This window comes from Telopea speciosissima, chromosome 7, assembly GCF_018873765.1.
Source record: "Telopea speciosissima isolate NSW1024214 ecotype Mountain lineage chromosome 7, Tspe_v1, whole genome shotgun sequence".
NCBI classification, from domain to species: Eukaryota; Viridiplantae; Streptophyta; class Magnoliopsida; order Proteales; family Proteaceae; genus Telopea; species Telopea speciosissima.
The window spans coordinates 26,261,155-26,279,333 of record NC_057922.1 but is presented as its reverse complement, the minus strand read 5'-3'; the positions used below and the strand labels follow the sequence as shown (position 1 = coordinate 26,279,333).

Here is an 18,179-nt window from a genome sequence, read left to right as displayed (position 1 = left end):
GGACGTCCAACTCCCGCTCTTTCGACATGATTTGGAAGGCCATCTTTTTTTATGTTTCATCTAAGATCAGATCACTCCCCCCCTCGGATGTGAAGGACACCCCAAGGAACAGGCTCATTGTTGTTTCCTGGGGTCTCCCTCTATCCATTTTGCGCCCTAGCTAGTTCCTAGCTTCGGTTTTGCCCTTGGGCTTGTATATTCCTTCTTTTTCTTCGTAATTTAATATTTATTCATCCAAAAAAAAAAGTCCAACTTCATTAGTATGTTGCCCCATTTCCATGGGATGACCAATGAAGATGCCTATCTCTTCCTTAGGGAATTTGAGGAGGTTTGTGTTCTGATTAAAGTCCAAAATTTGTCTGATGATGCAGTTAGACTTTGGTTCATAACCTTTGCTCTGAAAGACCAAGCCAAGAAGTGGCTCTATGGTTTGCCAACTAATTCCATTACTACATGGGATCAGTTTACGATTGTCTTCTTGAGAAAGTTTTTCCCTCTTCACAAAACCAATAAACTCAAGAGTGACATTCTTCAATTTAGGCAGAAACCACATAAGTCCTTCTCTAGATTTATGGAAAGGTTCAAGGATCTCCTGTTAGAATGCCCTCACCACGATATTGACTTGTGGCAACTTTGCCAAATCATTTATGAGGGCATTGACTTTCAGACCAAACAGCTACTAGAGTCTATGTGTCCCATCGGATTTACATCTTTTACTGATGAGAATGAGGCTTGGACATTTTTGACCAACTTGGCTGATAAGACTAGGGAATGGGAGTCCACCCAAGAGGCTGAAAGGACCACTAAAGGTTACCTCATTGAGGGTGTACTAGCCAAAGAAGCCAAATTAGATAGCCTCATAAAAAGGTTGAAATCCATAGTTCCTAAGGAGCCTGTCCTAGTTAACCAAGTCAACCAGGTATCCATGTGCAGTTGGTGCCATACACCTGGTCATCTCATGGAGGAATGCCCCAATACCTTTGCGGGTAATTCCAACACTGAAAATGTAAGTGCTCTTTACCATAACAATCCATATAGCAACACTTACAATTCAGGATGGAGAAATCACCATAATTTCTCCTGGAATCAAGGGAACCAAGCAGGCCCATCTAACTTTCACCATCAAGGCCAGCATGGTTCCTAAAGGCTTAATTTTGCACCACAAAACCCAAGTCTGTCTCCTTATTCCCTTCCCCCTTGTCCTCATTTAGGACCTCAGATGAATTCTGCTAGGCCACCTCTCCTTGCACCTTATCAGCAACCCCTTGGGTTTACCAATGTTGGAGAGGCAGCAAAATAAGTGAGCTGGAAAAAACATGGCCCTTCTCATGACAAGCCATAATACCATGGAGAAGCAACTCACCCAGCTTGTTACAAACTTACATGAGAGGGAAAAAGGAAAATTGCCTAGCCAACCTGAGCCGAATCCTAGATATTAAGCTCTAATTCAGTAAGGAACCCAAGCTCCTCAGCTCAATGTTGCACAGGGTCAACAACATCTAGGGCCCTCCAGCCAGATTAATGCAGTATATGCTTTACGGAGTGGCTGTGAATATCAACAGGTTAGTACCCCTCAGTCTTTACCATCTATCATTCCCGTTGACTCTCCTCCTACTGATGAGGCCGTTGTAGTGCCTTCTGTTCCGGGTTCGTCTGATGAACCTGAAGAAATTCAAGATGATTTGGTTGATGAAACCAAAGATAATTCTTTTGAGAAAGGAACCACCCCGGAAAGAGTGTATACTCCACTTGCTCCATTCCCAAATAGGTTGGTTAGTAAGAAATCTCCTTCTGTGGAGAAAATACTTAGTGTCTTTAAACAGGTTCAGGTGAACATCCCTTTGTTGGATGCTATAGCCCAGGTCCCCGCTTACGCAAAAGTCCTCAAAGACGTATGTACCCAGAAGCGGACCACCAATGTGCCTAAAAAGACATTCTTGGCTGTTCACATTGGTTCTCTCATCGCACAACCAGTAGCAGCTAAGCATAAGGACCTAGGGAGCCCCACCATATCTTGCACTATAGGTAACACCCATAGTTGTCATGGCGACGCCATGACGTCCTGGAGCTGGAGAAGGTTGCATGGCGACCTACGCCATGGCGTCCCTCTTTGATTTCTTCTTCCTGTCTTCGATTTCTTCTTCCCTCTTCGATTTCTTCTTTCCCTCTTCGATTTCTTTCAATTTCTTCTTTCCCTCTTCGATTTCTTCTTCGATTTCTTTCGATTTCTTCTTTCCCTCTTTGATTTCTTCTTCGATTTCTGAATTTTCTTCTTAAAACTTGAGAAACCATAGAGAAAAAATAAAACATGGCTTGAGTATACATCTATTAAAACATTAAAAATAGAGAAAATAAAAAATAAAACATGGTTGACATGCTTGCCATGGCAACGCCATGGCGGGCGACATGTCGATATATCGACGTGACACCCCTCCACCGACTTGGATCGCCGTGACGCCGTGACAACTATGGCAACACCATTATTGATCATGCCTTATTAAACCTTTGTGCAAGTGTGAACCTACTGCCTTTTCATGTCTACCAACAATTGGGATTGGGAGAGCTGAAACCCACTAGAACCACCCTTCAGCTTACAGATAGATCAGTAAAAACTCCTAAGGGGATGGTTGAGGATGTCCTACTTCAGGTTGGGGAATTTGTATTCCCTGTGGATTTCATTATTCGAGATACCCAACCTATTGCAAACATCAAGGACCAAATCCCCATCATCTTGGGTAGACCATTCCTTACTACCAGTAATGCTTTAATCAATTGTAGGAATGGTCTCATGAAATTGTCTTTTGGCAACACATCTATGGACTTTAATGTGTTTAGGTTGGGCAAGCAGCTCGATATAAATGAGGAGGTGCCTATGCTTCAGGGATTCCCCAATGACATTGAGACTTTCTTTGAGATTGATTTTGATTCGGGATTTCAGGAGTATATGGAAGAGTTAGAAGGTGTTGATGATACCGTCTTTTCTGAGGTCTGAAGCATCCAACCACCAGTGGAGCCCCTTGGACCCCTATCCACCTCCATTCCTAAACCCTCCATTATTGAGCCTCCTACATTAGAGTTGAAAGCGTTGCCCTCCAACCTAAAATATGCCTTCCTAGGATAAGATCAAACTCTTCCTGTCATTATTGCCTCTGATCTGACTTATAGTCAAGAAGAAGAGTTGATCAAGCTTCTGAAAGAACATAAGGAAGCCATAGGTTAGTCCATGTCGGATATCAAAGGCATTAGCTCCTCTATTGTTCAACATCATATCCATCTGATGGAGGGTTCCAATCCTTCTAGGGAACCCCAAATGAGGGCTAATCTTTTGGTGAAAGAAGCAATTAAGAAGGAGATCCTAAAATGCTTGGATCATGGCATAATTTATCCCATTTTTGATAGCCAATGGGTGAGTCCAGTGCAAATTGTGCCTAAAAAAGGAGGAGTCACTGTAGTTGAAAATGCAAATAATGAACTGATTCCAACCCGTATCCAAACAGGATGGAGTGTTTGCATTGACTATAGGAAGCTGAATGGTGCAACATGGAAGGACCACTTCCCCTTGCCTTTCATTGACCAGATGTTAGAGAGATTAGCTGGCCATGAATATTATTGTTTTCTTGATGGATATGTTGGCTATAACCAAATCCCTATTGCTCTAGAAGACCAACATAAGACCACATTTACATGCCCTTATGGAACTTTTGCTTACCGGCGTATGCCTTTTGGGCTTTGCAACGCCCCTGCTACATTCTAAAGGTGCATGATGAGTATCTTTTCTGATATGGTAGAGCACTTCCTAGAGGTGTTTATGGATGATTTTTCTATTCACGGCTTTACTTTTTCTAATTGCATGCACCATCTTTCCTTGGTTCTTAAGTGATGCATAGAAAAGAACTTGGTCTTGAACTGGGAGAAGTGCCACTTCATGGTGAAGCAAGGCATAGTTCTTGGTCACATTGTTTCTAAGATGGGATTAAGGTTGATAGATCTAAGGTGGACCTTATTGTCATTTTACCACAACCCAAGAGTGTAAAGGATATTAGATCTTTTCTGGGTCATGCTGGCTTCTATAGAAGATTCATCAAGGATTTTAGTCAGATAGCTAGACCTCTAACTACCTTGTTGGCAAAGGATCAACCCTTTGATTTCTCCCTTGAGTGTCATAAGAGTTTAGAGCAATTAAAAAAAGAGTTGACCTTAGCACCCATTATTCAAGCTCTGAGATGAACAAAGCCATTCGAGCTTATGTATGACGCCTCTAATTTTGCTATAGGGGCTGTCCTAGGGCAGAGAATCAATAAACTGCCCCATGTCATTTATTATGCAAGTAGGACTCTAGATGATGCACAACTTAATTATACCACTACTGAAAAAGAATTTCTAGCTGTTGTATTTGCATTAGAGAAGTTTCGGCCCTACCTGATAGACTCACATGTCATTGTGTACACGGACCATACAGCTATCAAATATCTTGTGTAGAAGAAAGATGCCAAGGTTCGCCTCATCAGGTGGGTCCTCTTGTTGTAAGAATTTGATCTTGAAATTAGGGATAAGAAGGGTAGTGAAAATCTGGTTGCAGACCATTTATCCTGGCTGCCAAATTCCTTGACTGATGATTCTCCAGTCAACGAGAACTTTCCTGATAAGTATTTGATGGCAATGTCTAGTGAACCTTGGTTTCGCTGACATTGTTAATTATCTAGTTACGGGTGTGACACCTGCACATTGGTCCACCTAAGATAAAAATCGTTTCTTTTCTCAAGTTAAATATTTTTTCTGGGACGATCCTTGTCTTTTTAAGACATGTCCGGATCAAGTCATCCAGAGGTGTGTTCCTGATCATGAGCAACACTCTATCCTATCTTTTTCCCATGATCAGGCTTGTGGAGGCCATTTTGGGCCCAATAAGACAGCGGCCAAGGTTTTACAGTGCGGATTCTATTAGCCTAGTCTTTTTAAGGATGCTTTTAATTACTGTTAGGCGTGTTCTTCATGCCAATCCTTAGGGCGTCTCTCTAGAAGAAACATGATGCCCCTATACCCTATCCTTGTTGTGGAAATTTTTGATGTTTGGGGTATTGACTTTATGGGACCGTTTCCCAATTCTTTTGGAAATTTGTACATTCTATTGGCTGTGGATTACGTGTCAAAGTAGATAGAGGCCATCGCCTGTAAATCCAACAACCACAAAGTGGTGGTCCAATTTTGAAGGAAAATATCTTATCCCGCTTCTGCACTCCTCTAGTAATCATAAGTGATAAGGGTAAGCACTTCTGCAATAGGCCTTTCGAGGCCTTCATGCAAAAATATGGGATCACCCATAAGCTTGCGACTCCTTACTATCCGCAAACGAGCTGGTGGCGGTGGAGGTCTCGAATAGACAAATCAAATAGATTCTAGAGAAAACAGTGAGCCCAACCGCAGGATTAGTCGACCCATCGGTAGATGCCCTGTGGGCATTTAGGACCGCTTACAAGACCGATCTCGGTCAGATCCCCTACCGACTCATGTACGGGAAAACGTGTCACCTACCAGTGGAACTTGAGCACAAGGCTTGGTTGGCCATACAAAAATTGAATTTGGATCTATCTGAGGCCGGTGGGCATAGAAAGCTCCAACTATCTGAGTTGGAAGAGCTGAGAAATGATGCATATGAGAATGCCCGGATTTACAAGGCGAAAACCAAGGCCTTCCACGATAAGAAAATTTTGAGAAAATCTTTTGAGGTAGGTTAGAAAGTGGTGTTGTACAACTCTCGGTTGCATATTTTTCCAAGTAAGTTGCGCTCTAGATGGGATGGTCCTTATATTGTTAAAACTATATTTCCTCGTGAGGCTGCCGTTGTCAATCAATCGAGCTACCTTTAAAGTGAATGGCCAACATTTGAAGCCATACATTGAGATGCCCATTCCAGTTGTGGAAGAGGTCGTGGATCTCGTGAGCCTCTGTACCTTGACGATTGATCTCCGGTATGTCGCCCTCCCTTGTCCTTATACTTTCTTTTACGCATGCATTATGGACACGCATGATTTAAGTGTGGGGGGTGTGTGAACTTAATTGGTGAATTTTGATTGGGGTGGTAGTTTTGTGCATACGTTTCTTTGATTGCGACGTGAGAGAAAGAGAAACCTAGGTACCCTAGCATGCGAAATAATAAAAAATCCTTTTTCGAGGACGGTAATTAGTACGCATCCGGTGATGGGGACTGAGTTAGAAAATATGAGCACCATTTCATTTGATGGCTAGATTCCTCTCTGTGTTTTATGGACCCTTTGATCTTTTGGCTAGAAGCTGAGACTAATTTGTGGCAAGGCATGAAAGTGAAAAAAAAAAGTAACAAGAAAGGAAAGTGGAATTCCTTGGAATTAGACAGGGCACTGGTGCCTCAAGAAGCGGGGTGACTTGTTCGAAATTCCTTGGAAGGAAACTTCTGGAAAAAAAAAAAAACTCCAACATCAATGTCTTTATAGATATATGCAAAAAGCGAAGCTACCAAGTACTTGGGTATCTAGTGTATGCTCCACCATGTCATTTAGGGAACAGTAGTGGAGCAGAAATAGAGTTCACTATTTGAAGAGGAAGAAAAGTTATTGCCTTGAATGCCTGAAAGGAAAAGTATGGTAAAAAATACTCAAAGTCTGAGTCTTTGGTTCCATCGATGCTATGAGTAGTTTACCTGAAGGTGAGTAGTGTTCAGAAGATATGACGAGATCCCTTAATCTTGATACATGCTTGTTGCTTGAATTGATGTGGGGTAATAAAATTCAAGTGTGGGGGAATCTTTGGCTCCTCGATCTTTAGTTGAGCATTTTTAAATATTGTGTGCACTATCCTACTTTATGCCACAATTAGAATTTGGAACATTTTTGGATTTATTGAATTTTGGGTGTACATTCACTGCAAACACCCACGAGACAAAACTCGTCCACTAAGGGTAACCTAGGGGTTTAAAGGCTTGTTGCACGTGCTAAGTGCAACCGTAATTCCTACGAAAGTGAGTTAGGATTTTTGCATTGTAGGATAGTTTTTGTAATTTCTTTTATGCAATTTTAATTCAAAGATTGTTCTTCAATTTTGGTTGTAAGTTCTTCAATCTCTAGGTGTAGTTTTTGTTTCAAGCCTTATAGTTCTTGTGAGAGGAATTTAGAGATTCGAAGAAGGAAGGCATGCAAGTTAATTCAAGCAACGTAGGCTTCATCAACAACATTCATTCAATGCTCAATCAACACATTCATTGCAAGTTTGGTAGAAGGGAGTAATCAATCTTATTTTTCTTTCTGTCTTTTATTCTCATCCTCTTTATTTCTTTCATTCTCATTCTCATTATCTTTATTTCTTTCATTCTGTTGGGATTTTATTTTATTTACTCTCAGCCTTGTGTCTTATGATTAAATTTTTATTTTTCAGATTTGGTAGATGCGAATTCAAGTTTGGTAGAGGAAGCTTATCAAGTTCAGTTCGGTTCAAGCAATTTTCGGGTTTTATCTCTTTGCTCTTGGATTTATGTTCTTTATATGTGTGTGGATGTGGTAATTTTAATCCGTCAATCTCGTATTCCGAGTTAGATTTTGGTAGGTTAGATGATGAATGGTTAGGCTGTTGGAATCATTAGATGCATGTGTTAGGATCGTCAGTTTAGTTTAATCATCTTAATTTGGTTCACTTACGCATTACTTTAAATAAGTAAGATAGAGTGGCTTATCTCCTTGTGTTCGACCCGTAGCTATGATTGACCCGTACGCTTGCGGTATTATTTCTTGACAAACAACTCTTATGGTTGAAGAGTGTTGGATTGTATGGGCCAGAATACCGTGGGGGTATTCTGGACTTTTTACTATTTCTATTTTGTGCACAGCCATCTCGGCTATGTTAGGGGGAATAGAGTCCATGTATTTTTTTACTCTTTATTATAAATACATAGCTTGGGGTCTGCCTTAGATTATCCAAGCATTCAAACTCTAATTCTGATCTGTTAACATGGTATCAGAGCAAGTTTCGAATTAGGTTTCTCCATCTCTCCATTCTCGATCTCTACTTCTCCCTTTCTCTTTCTCGATCTCCCTTTCCTCGACCTCTTTTCCTTTTGTTCTTCATTCTCACATAGGGCAGCACTGATGAGGTGATCCACAGATCCAGTTGCTGCCCTCCATCACCTCATTCCATGATACAAAAATTCTGATCGATCGGAGCTTGCACTCTGTCTGCGAAATTTGAAGCCTTCAAGTTTTTTCTCGGACTGCTTCAATCGTAACTACAAGGAATCTGTCCACCTTATTGAAGATCAAGAACTGCAGCAGAATTATTGGACAAGCATCTATCTCCAGCCATACTTGAAGACCTCCTCAAGATCGATTTTTTTCCCATCTCAGGTTTTTTACAAAATCCTGACAATAATCGATCTTGGGGTTATTGATTTTGGTTGCTGCTGATTTTTTGAAGGGTGATCCAGCACTCAAAAGAGCACACTCGAGCCTTCTTTCAGCTCCATCCAGTGAAGTTTTTGAAGCCTTTTCCCTTATATCGATCTCACCAAAATCAGGGTTTCGAAAGACAAAATCGATTTGGGGTGTTGCCCTATCTGTTATTGCTAATTTTTGGAGACCTATTTTATCATCATTCCAGGACTTTCTCCTTCAATTTTTGGAGCTTCTCATGGAGGTTTTACTGGATTTCTCCTTCAACCAGCCCTTCCGTGACTTGGGTTCTTCTCTGCTGCGATTATGGGTGACTCAGTCACTTCCATTGCTACTTCTGATCACGATGGCCAATGCAAAACAGAATATCACGGATGGTTCCAACTACCTGCTATGGTCTCGATCTGCATCCTTTACCATTGCTGGCTGTGGCCTTACTGGCCATATCGATGGCACCAATGTTATACCAACTGAACCTGGTCCTCTTTAAAGTAGGTGGCTTGCCAACAATGGGGTTCTCATGTCATACCTGATTGGTTCAATGACTTCAGACCTTGCACGTGGGTTTCTTCTCCTTGATACAGCTTCTCAGATTTGGTCTGCTTGTAAGGAAACATACGGGCAGCTTGGCAATGATGCCCAAGTTTATGAACTCAGGAAGAAGGTCCTTCACACTACTCAAGGAGAATTATCCATCTCTAAATACTATGCTACTCTGCGCAGCCTCTGCCAACAATTGGACGACTTTTCTGATTTCCACCCTACTACAACTGCTGACATTGTTGCCTATAAGAAACATGTGGACAAGATCAGGGTCTATGATTTCTTGGCAGGGTTGAATGTGGAGTATGACCAGATTCGTGTTCAAGTGTTGGGCCATACTCCTTTTCCCACACTTGAACAGTCCTATGCCTTGGTCTCCTCTAAAGAAAACCGCACCCTCCTATTACTGACAGATCAGCCCTACAGACTGCTGCCCTGGGTACTACTGCACTTGCTGGAAATCTCTCTCTTGGAAATTCTACTACAGGCACTATTACTTGTGAGCACTGTCACAAACCTTACCACACCAAAGAGAAATGCTGGAAACTCATGGAAAACCAGCTGACTTTAAGGCTAAACGGGCTGCCAAGAAGAAAACAGAAAACAAGGGAAATCACTCTGAGACTGTTACTACAGCCCGGGCTACTGCCATTGGTCTGTCCTAAGATGATCTACAGGCATTCCTACGCATGCGAAAGTCTTTCACTGCTGCTGCCTCTACTGCATCTGCTACTGCCAATTCTCCTGCTCCTTCAGGTTCAAACTTTGCCCAGTCAGGTATTTTATTTGGTGGGCATTGTGCTTCAGTAGCTTCCCATCCCTGGATTATAGATTCTGGAGCTACAAATCACATGACTGGTTCCTCTAGCCTCTTCCATCGCTATTGTCCCACTTTTGGGAAAGACAATGTCAAGGTAGCTGATGGTTCCCATTACTCCCATCTCTAGCAAAGGAATCATCAACGGCACTTCCTCTCTTACTATGTCTTCTGTTTTGCACATTCCTAATTTTGCTACTAACCTCCTTTCTATTAGTAGTCTTACTCGTGATCTTAATTGCAAAGTAATTTTTTTTCCTTCCTACTATGTTTTTCAGGATTTGGTGATAGGGAAGACGATTGGATGTGAGAAATTGCAAGGTGGATTGTAGCTTCTTGATGATGGTCGTCTTTCTCCACCAACAACACCTCCTCCACTAGAACTCCTTCGTCTCTTCGGAACTTTACCAATGGCACTCTAGATTAGGCCACCCCCATTAAGCACGTTATCTTATTTATTTTCTGCTTTAGAAAAAGGTTTTGATAAACCTGATTTCTTTTGTGAGGTATGTGTTCTGGCCAAAGAGACACGTTCAACTTACTATTTCAAATAAAAGGAGTTCTTTTTTTCATTTGGTGCATTCTAATGCTTGGGGCCCTAGTCGTAAAACTTCTCTTTCTGATCATCGTTGGTTTGTTTCTTTTATTAACTGTCACTCTAGGAACACATAGGTATATCTTATGCATACAAAAAATCAGGTTTTTTTCATGTTTTCAGCATTTTCAAAAAATTGTCCAAACTCAGTTCCAGGCTACTCTCAAAATTTTGAGAAGTGATAATGGAACCGAGTATAAAAAATCTCAATTTCAAAAATACTTGGCTGATCATGGCATTATTCACCAAACTAGTTGTGTCGATACCCCAGCCCAGAATGGTGTGGCTAAAAGGAAGAACTGCCACTTATTAGAAGTGGCCAGAGCTTTGATGTTTGCTCAACATGTTCCCTCCCAATATTGGGGGGATGCTGTTCTCACTGCAGCCTATCTTATTAATAGGTTGCCTTCTCGAGTTCTTGACTCCCATAATCCGGCTGAAGTTTTACTTGGGGATTCCTCCTTTATGGTTTCCCCCAAAGTGTTTGGCTGTGTATGTTATGCCAGAGATAAAAAATCTCCTGGCAAACTTGAACCTCGGGGGTTATGGTGTATTTTTTTGGGTTATTCTCCAACCCAGAAAGGTTATAAGTGTTACCATCTCCCTTCCCGTCGTACTCTGGTCAGTATGGATATTATTTTTCATGAAAGCCTTTCATATTATTCTTCACCTCCTCTTCAGGGGGAGAGTTCTAGTGAAGATGTGTTGACCTTTGAGGTTCCTCCTCTTTTATCCCTTGTGGCTGCTGCCCAGCCCCCTTTGGCTGTTGCCCAGCCTCCTTTGGTTATTGCCCCTTCATCCGAGGGGAATCCTTTACAGGGGGAGACCATGGAAAATAGTAGTGGTGATGTTCCTATTCAGGGGGAGCTAACTCCAGTCCAGAGAACCATTGGTGAATTTCAGAAGAGAATAGACCACTCCAACATTATCACCGATAAAAAAGGATGTTTCAAAAAAGGGCAGCTTCAATCCACTGTGGCACCAATACCCATCCAGTTGCCGACTCAAGATCCAAAGCCTTCTTCTCCTAGTAAGACCTCTTCTTCCGACCTACCTATTGCTCATCGCAAAGGTGCTAGGACTTGTACTCAGCATCCCATATCTCAGTTTATTTCTTATAGTTTTCTCTCTCCTTCCTTTCGTGCATCTGTATCCTCTCTTTCTTTGGTTTCCATTCCTAAAATTGTCAGGAAGCATCTACAGGTGGAAAGTGGAAGGCAGCAATGTTGGAAGAAATGAGAGCATTGAAAAAAAATAATATGTGGTATCTTGTGGCTCTTCCTCCAGGGAAAAAGCCAGTGGGATGTAAATGGGTGTTTGTGGTCAAACAGAAGGCAGATGGAACAATGGATCGATACAAGGCACGTCTGGTTGCAAAGGGCTTTACTCAGACATATGGAGTTGACTACCAAGAGACCTTCACACCAGTTGCAAAACTCAACACTGTAAGAGTATTGTTATCTTGTGTTGTGAATCTTGGATAGGATCTTCAACAGTTGGATGTGAAGAATGCCTTCCTCCATGGAGAGCTAGAGGAAGAGGTGTATATGGACATTCCACCGGGCTTCTGTAATGGTACTACCAGGGGCAAGGTTGTAAATTGAAGTATGCTCTCTATGGGTTGAAGCAGTCACCTAGAGCTGGCTTCGATAGATTTCACAAGGCTATGGTTTCTGTGGGATACAAGCAAAGCAATGCTGATCATACATTGTTCATCAAACAAGTTGGTAATAAGGTAATTATCCTCATAGTCTATGTTGATGATATTGTAGTGACTGGAAATGATGGTGATGAGATCAACAAATTAAAGCTCTTCCTTGGCCATGAGTTTGAAATAAAGGATCTGGGAACTCTAAAATATTTTCTAGGGATAGAGGTTGCTCGATCTTCAAAGGGCATCTTTCTTTCTCAAAGAAGATATATCCTAGATCTATTGTCTGAGACTGGGTTATTAGGGTGTCATCCTTTAGATACTCCCATGGAAGCTACTACAAGACTCAAGGAGAAAGAAGGTGAACCTATTGACAAAGGTCGTTATCAGCGATTGGTGGGCAAATTGATCTACCTCTCTCATACATGACCAGACATAGCCATTGCAGTGAGTTTGGTAAGCCAGTTTATGCATGATCCTTATTCCTCTCATATGGAGGCAGTTCTTCGCATCTTGCGATATTTGAAGTCTGCTCCAGGAAAAGGAATACTTTAATCTCCCAGTGGTGATCTAAAAGTTGAAGCTTATACTAATACTGATTGGGCTGGCTCTATTGATAGAAAATTCATTTCTGGATATTGTTCTTTTGTGGGTGGAAACCTTGTCACATGGCGTAGCAAGAAGTAGAATGTTGTGGCAAGATCCAGTGCTGAAGCAAAGTTCTGTGCGATGGCACAAGGAATCTGTGAACTTTTATGGCTTAGGGATTGGTGCAAGATATTGGTGTTACTGTCCATCTTCCCACGAAGCTATATTGTGATAATAAAGCGGCCATTAGCATTGCTCATAACCCTATCCAGCATGCGTACTAAGCATGCGGAGGTTGACCAACATTTCATTAAGGAGAAGCTCAAAGCCGGACTCATCTGTGTTCCCTTTGTGAAGTCTATTGATCAGTTAGCCGATGTGTTCACTAAGGGGCTAAGTGGCAAAGTGTTTCATCCTATTTTAGTCAAGTTGGGCATGCATGACATATATGCATCAACTTGAGGGGGAGTGTTGGATTTTATGGGCCAGAATACCGTGGGGGTATTCTTGACTTTTTTCTATTTCTATTTTGTGTACAGCCATCTCGGATATGTTAGGGGCAATATTGTCCATGTATTTTTCACTCTTTATTATAAACACATAGCATTAGCTTGGGGTCTATCTTAGACTATCCAAGCATTCAAACTTTAATCTGATTTGTAAACAAAGAGGCTAGTCTAAGAGCTGGAGTTCGATATTGAAGCACCTATGAGACTTTATTGTGATAACAAGGCTGCCATAAGTACAGCCCACAATCCTATGCAACATAACAGAACAAAGCATATTGAGGTGGATAGGCACTTCATCAAAGAGAAGATTGACTCTGATTACATCTGTACTCCTTTTGTTAAGACAAGCAATCAACTAGCTGACATCTTTACCAAGGGGCTCATCCCTAATCAGTTTAGTGCCCTTTTGTGCAAGCTGGGAATGTATGACATTTATTCTCTAGCTTCAGGGGAGGTGTTAGAGTTTGTGTAATAAGGGTACTTTTGAAACTAGATTGTTGTCTAGTTGTCTTGTATTGTAATTTTCCTTTTTTTACCTTTTACCTCCCTATGGAGGTGTATGTAACTCCTTTCTTATTATTAGCGAAGTAATATAGGTGTGGTGGAGTGAACACTCCAACACACAATATTGCACCATCATCTCTCTTCTCCTCTTTCTTCTTCTTCTTCTTCTCCAACCTTCTACTTTCATCTTTTTCCTTCTTGTCCTACATTCTTTAACTTCCAACTTATGACCCTTCCCCAGACTCCGCAATGGCAGGAGTCTTGTGCACTGGGTATGCCCTTTTTTTTTCCCTGTCCTATTCTCAATTTTGATGATCATGTTGTCTTGGACAATTCTAGAATCTCTATATAACCTTTTGGGAGGTTCTCCAATTATATTAAAAATCAGACTCACCCGCTGTTGAAGGTTCACATTTCTAAATCAATGTCCAAAAAAGTCCGCTTATTTCAGCCAAAAAATTTTCAGTTATTAAGTGCTGACCAAAAAAAAAAGTATTCCAGTTGCGCTTTTTTACACTTTTTTGGTTCTCATAGAAAATATTATTTATATAGGTCAACTACAGCAAAAGGAAAGCTTCAGTCAAAATGTGGAAAAGTTTGATCAAGGTATGCATGATTCTTTCCAGAAAAAAGAATCAGAAAACAGAAAGCAAAGGTCAAGCATAAAGAGGCCTAAGTACAACAAGCTTAGAAACTTAAAAAAATAATGATCAGAATTGATATGCTCCAATACACCCATTGGAGTACATTATATTAAAGACATCAAAAAGAAGTGAGGCAGGTAAGAATATATACATAAAAAAAAAAGAATATACAACTTCCAAATTTTGATCTTTAACCTAAAATAGAAGTACCAAACCTATAATAGGGCAATGTGGTGGAGGTTTGATGGATCATACCTTTGAGAATATGTAAAGCATGAAAAATCCTTCTGGACAATTTTTATTGTCAAATCGGAGTGGCCAGACAAAATCTAATAAAAGTATCAAAACAAAGTAAGCAAGAAATTTAAATTATGTTTGTTGAAATGAAAAAGCTTCTGAAAATATTCCACACCTCCTTAATTAATGGTTCATAGATGATCTCAGGAAGATAGGCTAAGGTTGTACCACTATCAATTACTGTCCCTTGTCGTGACCCAGTTGCAAATACATCTAGAGGTACTTGGAGAACAACGCCCCCCACCTCAACTCCTTCCATATTGACATTGTAATGTGGTCTACAACAATGATAAACATATAAGTACATTAGGTACACAAGTCAGGGTCTAACAAATTGAAGAAAAAGAAGCATGACCTTGAAGAAGGAAAAGCACTCCAATGCAATATGAGAATATATTAGGAAGGAAAAAAAGCACAGAGACTACAGTTTTTTTTTTGGATGAATAAAAAAATTCATTACCAAAGGAAACAAGGGGGGCGGGGGGGACAAACAAAAAGCAACCAAACTACAAGACCCTGCCTTTACAAGGGGGAGGCAAGGGCCTAAAAAAAAAAAAAAAGGGGGGGGGGGGGGTGGGGATAGAGAACCCCACGCAAGCAAAGCACCCAAACAAAGGTAGCGACACACCAAACGGCAAGCAAAATAACAACAAGACTAACGGGCCCGAAGTAGAACAAGAGCGATTAAAAGAAAAGCAAGAGAACTCAAAAAACACAACTAAGCGCCTTGGCACAGGGCATGATCGCAGATAGCCTTACTTAGGGGCAAAATACCTTCTCATTGATGGGAAAGGAATATTCTCGCGGGGGCAGCTCCTTGGGATAAGGGGGGAGCTAGTGTCGCGCCGATGGCACCAATGACGCCGACGATATACACGAAGGGGAGCATGAACTGACAAGGCCGCTGGAGGCACGGGCAGAGAAGAAGAGGAGATAGGCTTATAGAGGGTCGAATCCCTTGAAGAGTCCGAAGAAGCAGAGGGAGGAGGGCAGGCAGTGGCTTGGGCCAAACGGGCCAGAGACTGGGGAGTGGGATCCTTATGGGTCAGGGGGGGGACAAAAGGGCTGGGCCAGGTGGGACAGGCTGTGGGAAGCGGGGTTTAGCCTAGAATAAGAAGGGTCCACAAAGGGGGAATGGGATAGAAAATGAGGGGGGAAAGGAGAGGTACCCGTGGCTGAGGGGGGATGAGGCAAAGAGGAGGGGGGAAGAAGACTTGTGCCACTGGAAGGCCCCACCTCAGAGGGCAAAAGAGGGAGAGGAAGGAGAGGGGGAAGGGTAGGATTGGAATGGGAAAGTGTTGAATTGTATGATCTATACCGTGGGGGTATACTTGGTATTCTATTATGTAATTTTTCCTTCTTTATTTCCCTTTTCCCCTATCTAATGACTCTAAATATTAGAGTTAATTAGAGTAGGGGTAACTGTGTAATTTCACTTCTAAGTGACTCTTTATAAATAGAAGCTTGACTGATCTCATTGATCATTCAAGCACTTCAGCTCTATTACTCTTCTTCTCAGATTCTAACAGAAAGGGAAGAGACTGAAAGGGCAGCAGAAGGAAGAGCAGGGTTTGAACTGTTGGCTGTAAGGTGAGAGTGACAGGAGGAGCAACTTCAGGAAGCAGGGAGGTAACTTGAACAATCACAGCCTCGGGGTCAGCATTGCAGGCGGAAACAGAGGTCAGACTGCAAGAGGAGTTCAGACCGATGGGTTTGGGGACACTGTTATCCAGCGGTAGGGAGGAAGAGCGATGATCATGTCCGCAGGGAGAGCCAGTGGGGAGGTTTCAACACCGGTAGGAATTCTTTGTTCGAGTATGACGTCTTCCTCGGCTAGGAGAGCGAAGGGAGTCTCTAAGGTTAGGGATGTTGTGAGTGGCACGCAAGAAGGGAAAGGGCGAGCGAGCCATGGACACACATCGTTGGTTGCAGGAGCAGTGGAACCGACGACTAGAGTCGATTTCATTGAACCTCCCAGAGAAACACCGGCAGAATCAGAAGTGGAGACTCCAATTGAAGCATCAGGGTAAGGGGAACAACTGGAGGTGGTATGGCCAAACACCTTGCATTTATGGCAAATCAGAGGGAGCCATTCCAAGCCAACTTCTTGATTGAATGAGAACCCCTCATCGTCGACGACCCTTATAGAGGAGGGAGGAGGGTCATCAGCTGAGATTTCTATGCATATCCTCACGAAAGCAAGCCTGTCCATTTTCTTCGTTCTGCCATCAGAGTAAAGAGGCTTGCCTAGAACGAAACCCACAATGCTAAGCCCATCCTTGCACCAGTAGTGAAGGGGAAGTCTTGGTAAGGTAATCCATACAGGAATGGAGCTTAGGTTGATGCGTTGGAGTTGTAAATAGCGATCCCAATGCTGGAGGAAGATCGGCTTGCGGCCAACATGCCAGGGGCCTCCTAGCGCCCAGATCATATCTTCTTCCATAGAGAATTTGAAGATGAAGAACCCGTTTTCTAGCAGCTAAGTATCCATGGACCCTATTAGTTTCCATTGTTTCATCAGGGATTGTTTGATGATAGGGAAGGGAGGGCGGCTGCCAATGAAATGGCCAACCAAGGAGTTGTGCCATTTCAAGGCTTGGTTATCCAGCAAACTAGCAGGGTGAAGGGAAACCTTAGAATCCCCAATGACAGAGGGAGGGACGAAATGAAGGGGAGAGACCTTCACCTATAGGCAAGCTAGATTGCCCAAACAGGGAGCTCTACACGACACTACCCTACACTTTTTGTTCCAAAGTGGCAATAGAAGTTACCAAGAAGCTCAAAGATTATAAAAGAGTAATGTAAATTGAGCCAACCCAAATGTTCAGGTAACAAAAAGCAAAACAAAGATGGCAAGGAGAAAAAGAAGACAGAATGTTTCTCATTGTAGCAATCAGAACAAGCCTCCACTAGGTAGTTGTTTGTCGACAACTTGCCAGTTCTATGTATACCCTGATCCAGACAATATTATATTCTACAGTTCATCTCCTTGGTTCCAAGCCCTACCCAGCAAATAGTCACTACCCACGGGCATGGTTCTTAATCTCGGTCAAAACTAGCAGTTTTGATAGCTGTTTTGACCGAGATTTCTCAGTTTCAAGCCCACCCGAGATGAAACAGTTCATCTCCTTGGTTCCAAGCCCTACCCAGCAAATAGTCACTACCCACGGGCATGGTTCTTAATCTCGGTCAAAACTAGCAGTTTTGATAGCTGTTTTGATCAAGATTTCTCAGTTTCAAGCCCACCCGAGATGAGACAATGGGTCAAATTGGGAGCAGTTCAGGTTCCAATAAGTTTCGACCGAAAAATGGTCGAACCATGAGTATAAATAAAATCACTTAAGTCAATCAAAACCTGTCAGTTTCAACAGGTTTTGACAAAGAACTCAAGGTGCCACAAGTTTCAACACATGGGAGGAGGTTTTTGCCAAAAACTTCGATTTTTTGCCCAAATCACTTCATTGATCACCACTCTTTTGCATTCTCATACACATTCAACCCTAGTACACTTTGAATTTGCTGATTGGAGCTTGAAGGTTATGGTTTTTTCCCAAATCTAATTTTTTGAAGAATTAGTTTATGACATGGTAGTTTCATTTTAATTTTTTATATGTTAG

The 18,179-nt window shown here is 42.0% G+C and overlaps 1 protein-coding gene across 2 annotated transcripts in view; it reads right to left on the bottom strand.

The window, feature by feature from the left end:
• LOC122666773 (aspartic proteinase 36-like) overlaps positions 1 to 18,179 on the bottom strand; it is a 65,335-nt gene that overhangs the window by 30,964 nt on the left and 16,192 nt on the right. The window contains exons 5-6 of one of the 2 annotated variants that reach the window (XM_043862843.1): positions 14,678 to 14,840; positions 14,521 to 14,552 (exon numbers count right to left, since the gene is read on the bottom strand). In XM_043862843.1, coding sequence (XP_043718778.1) covers positions 14,521 to 14,552; positions 14,678 to 14,840 — 195 coding nt within the window. Of the gene's footprint in view, positions 1 to 14,520; positions 14,595 to 14,677; positions 14,841 to 18,179 lie in introns of both variants that reach the window. The other variant, XM_043862842.1, reaches the window with a different exon arrangement.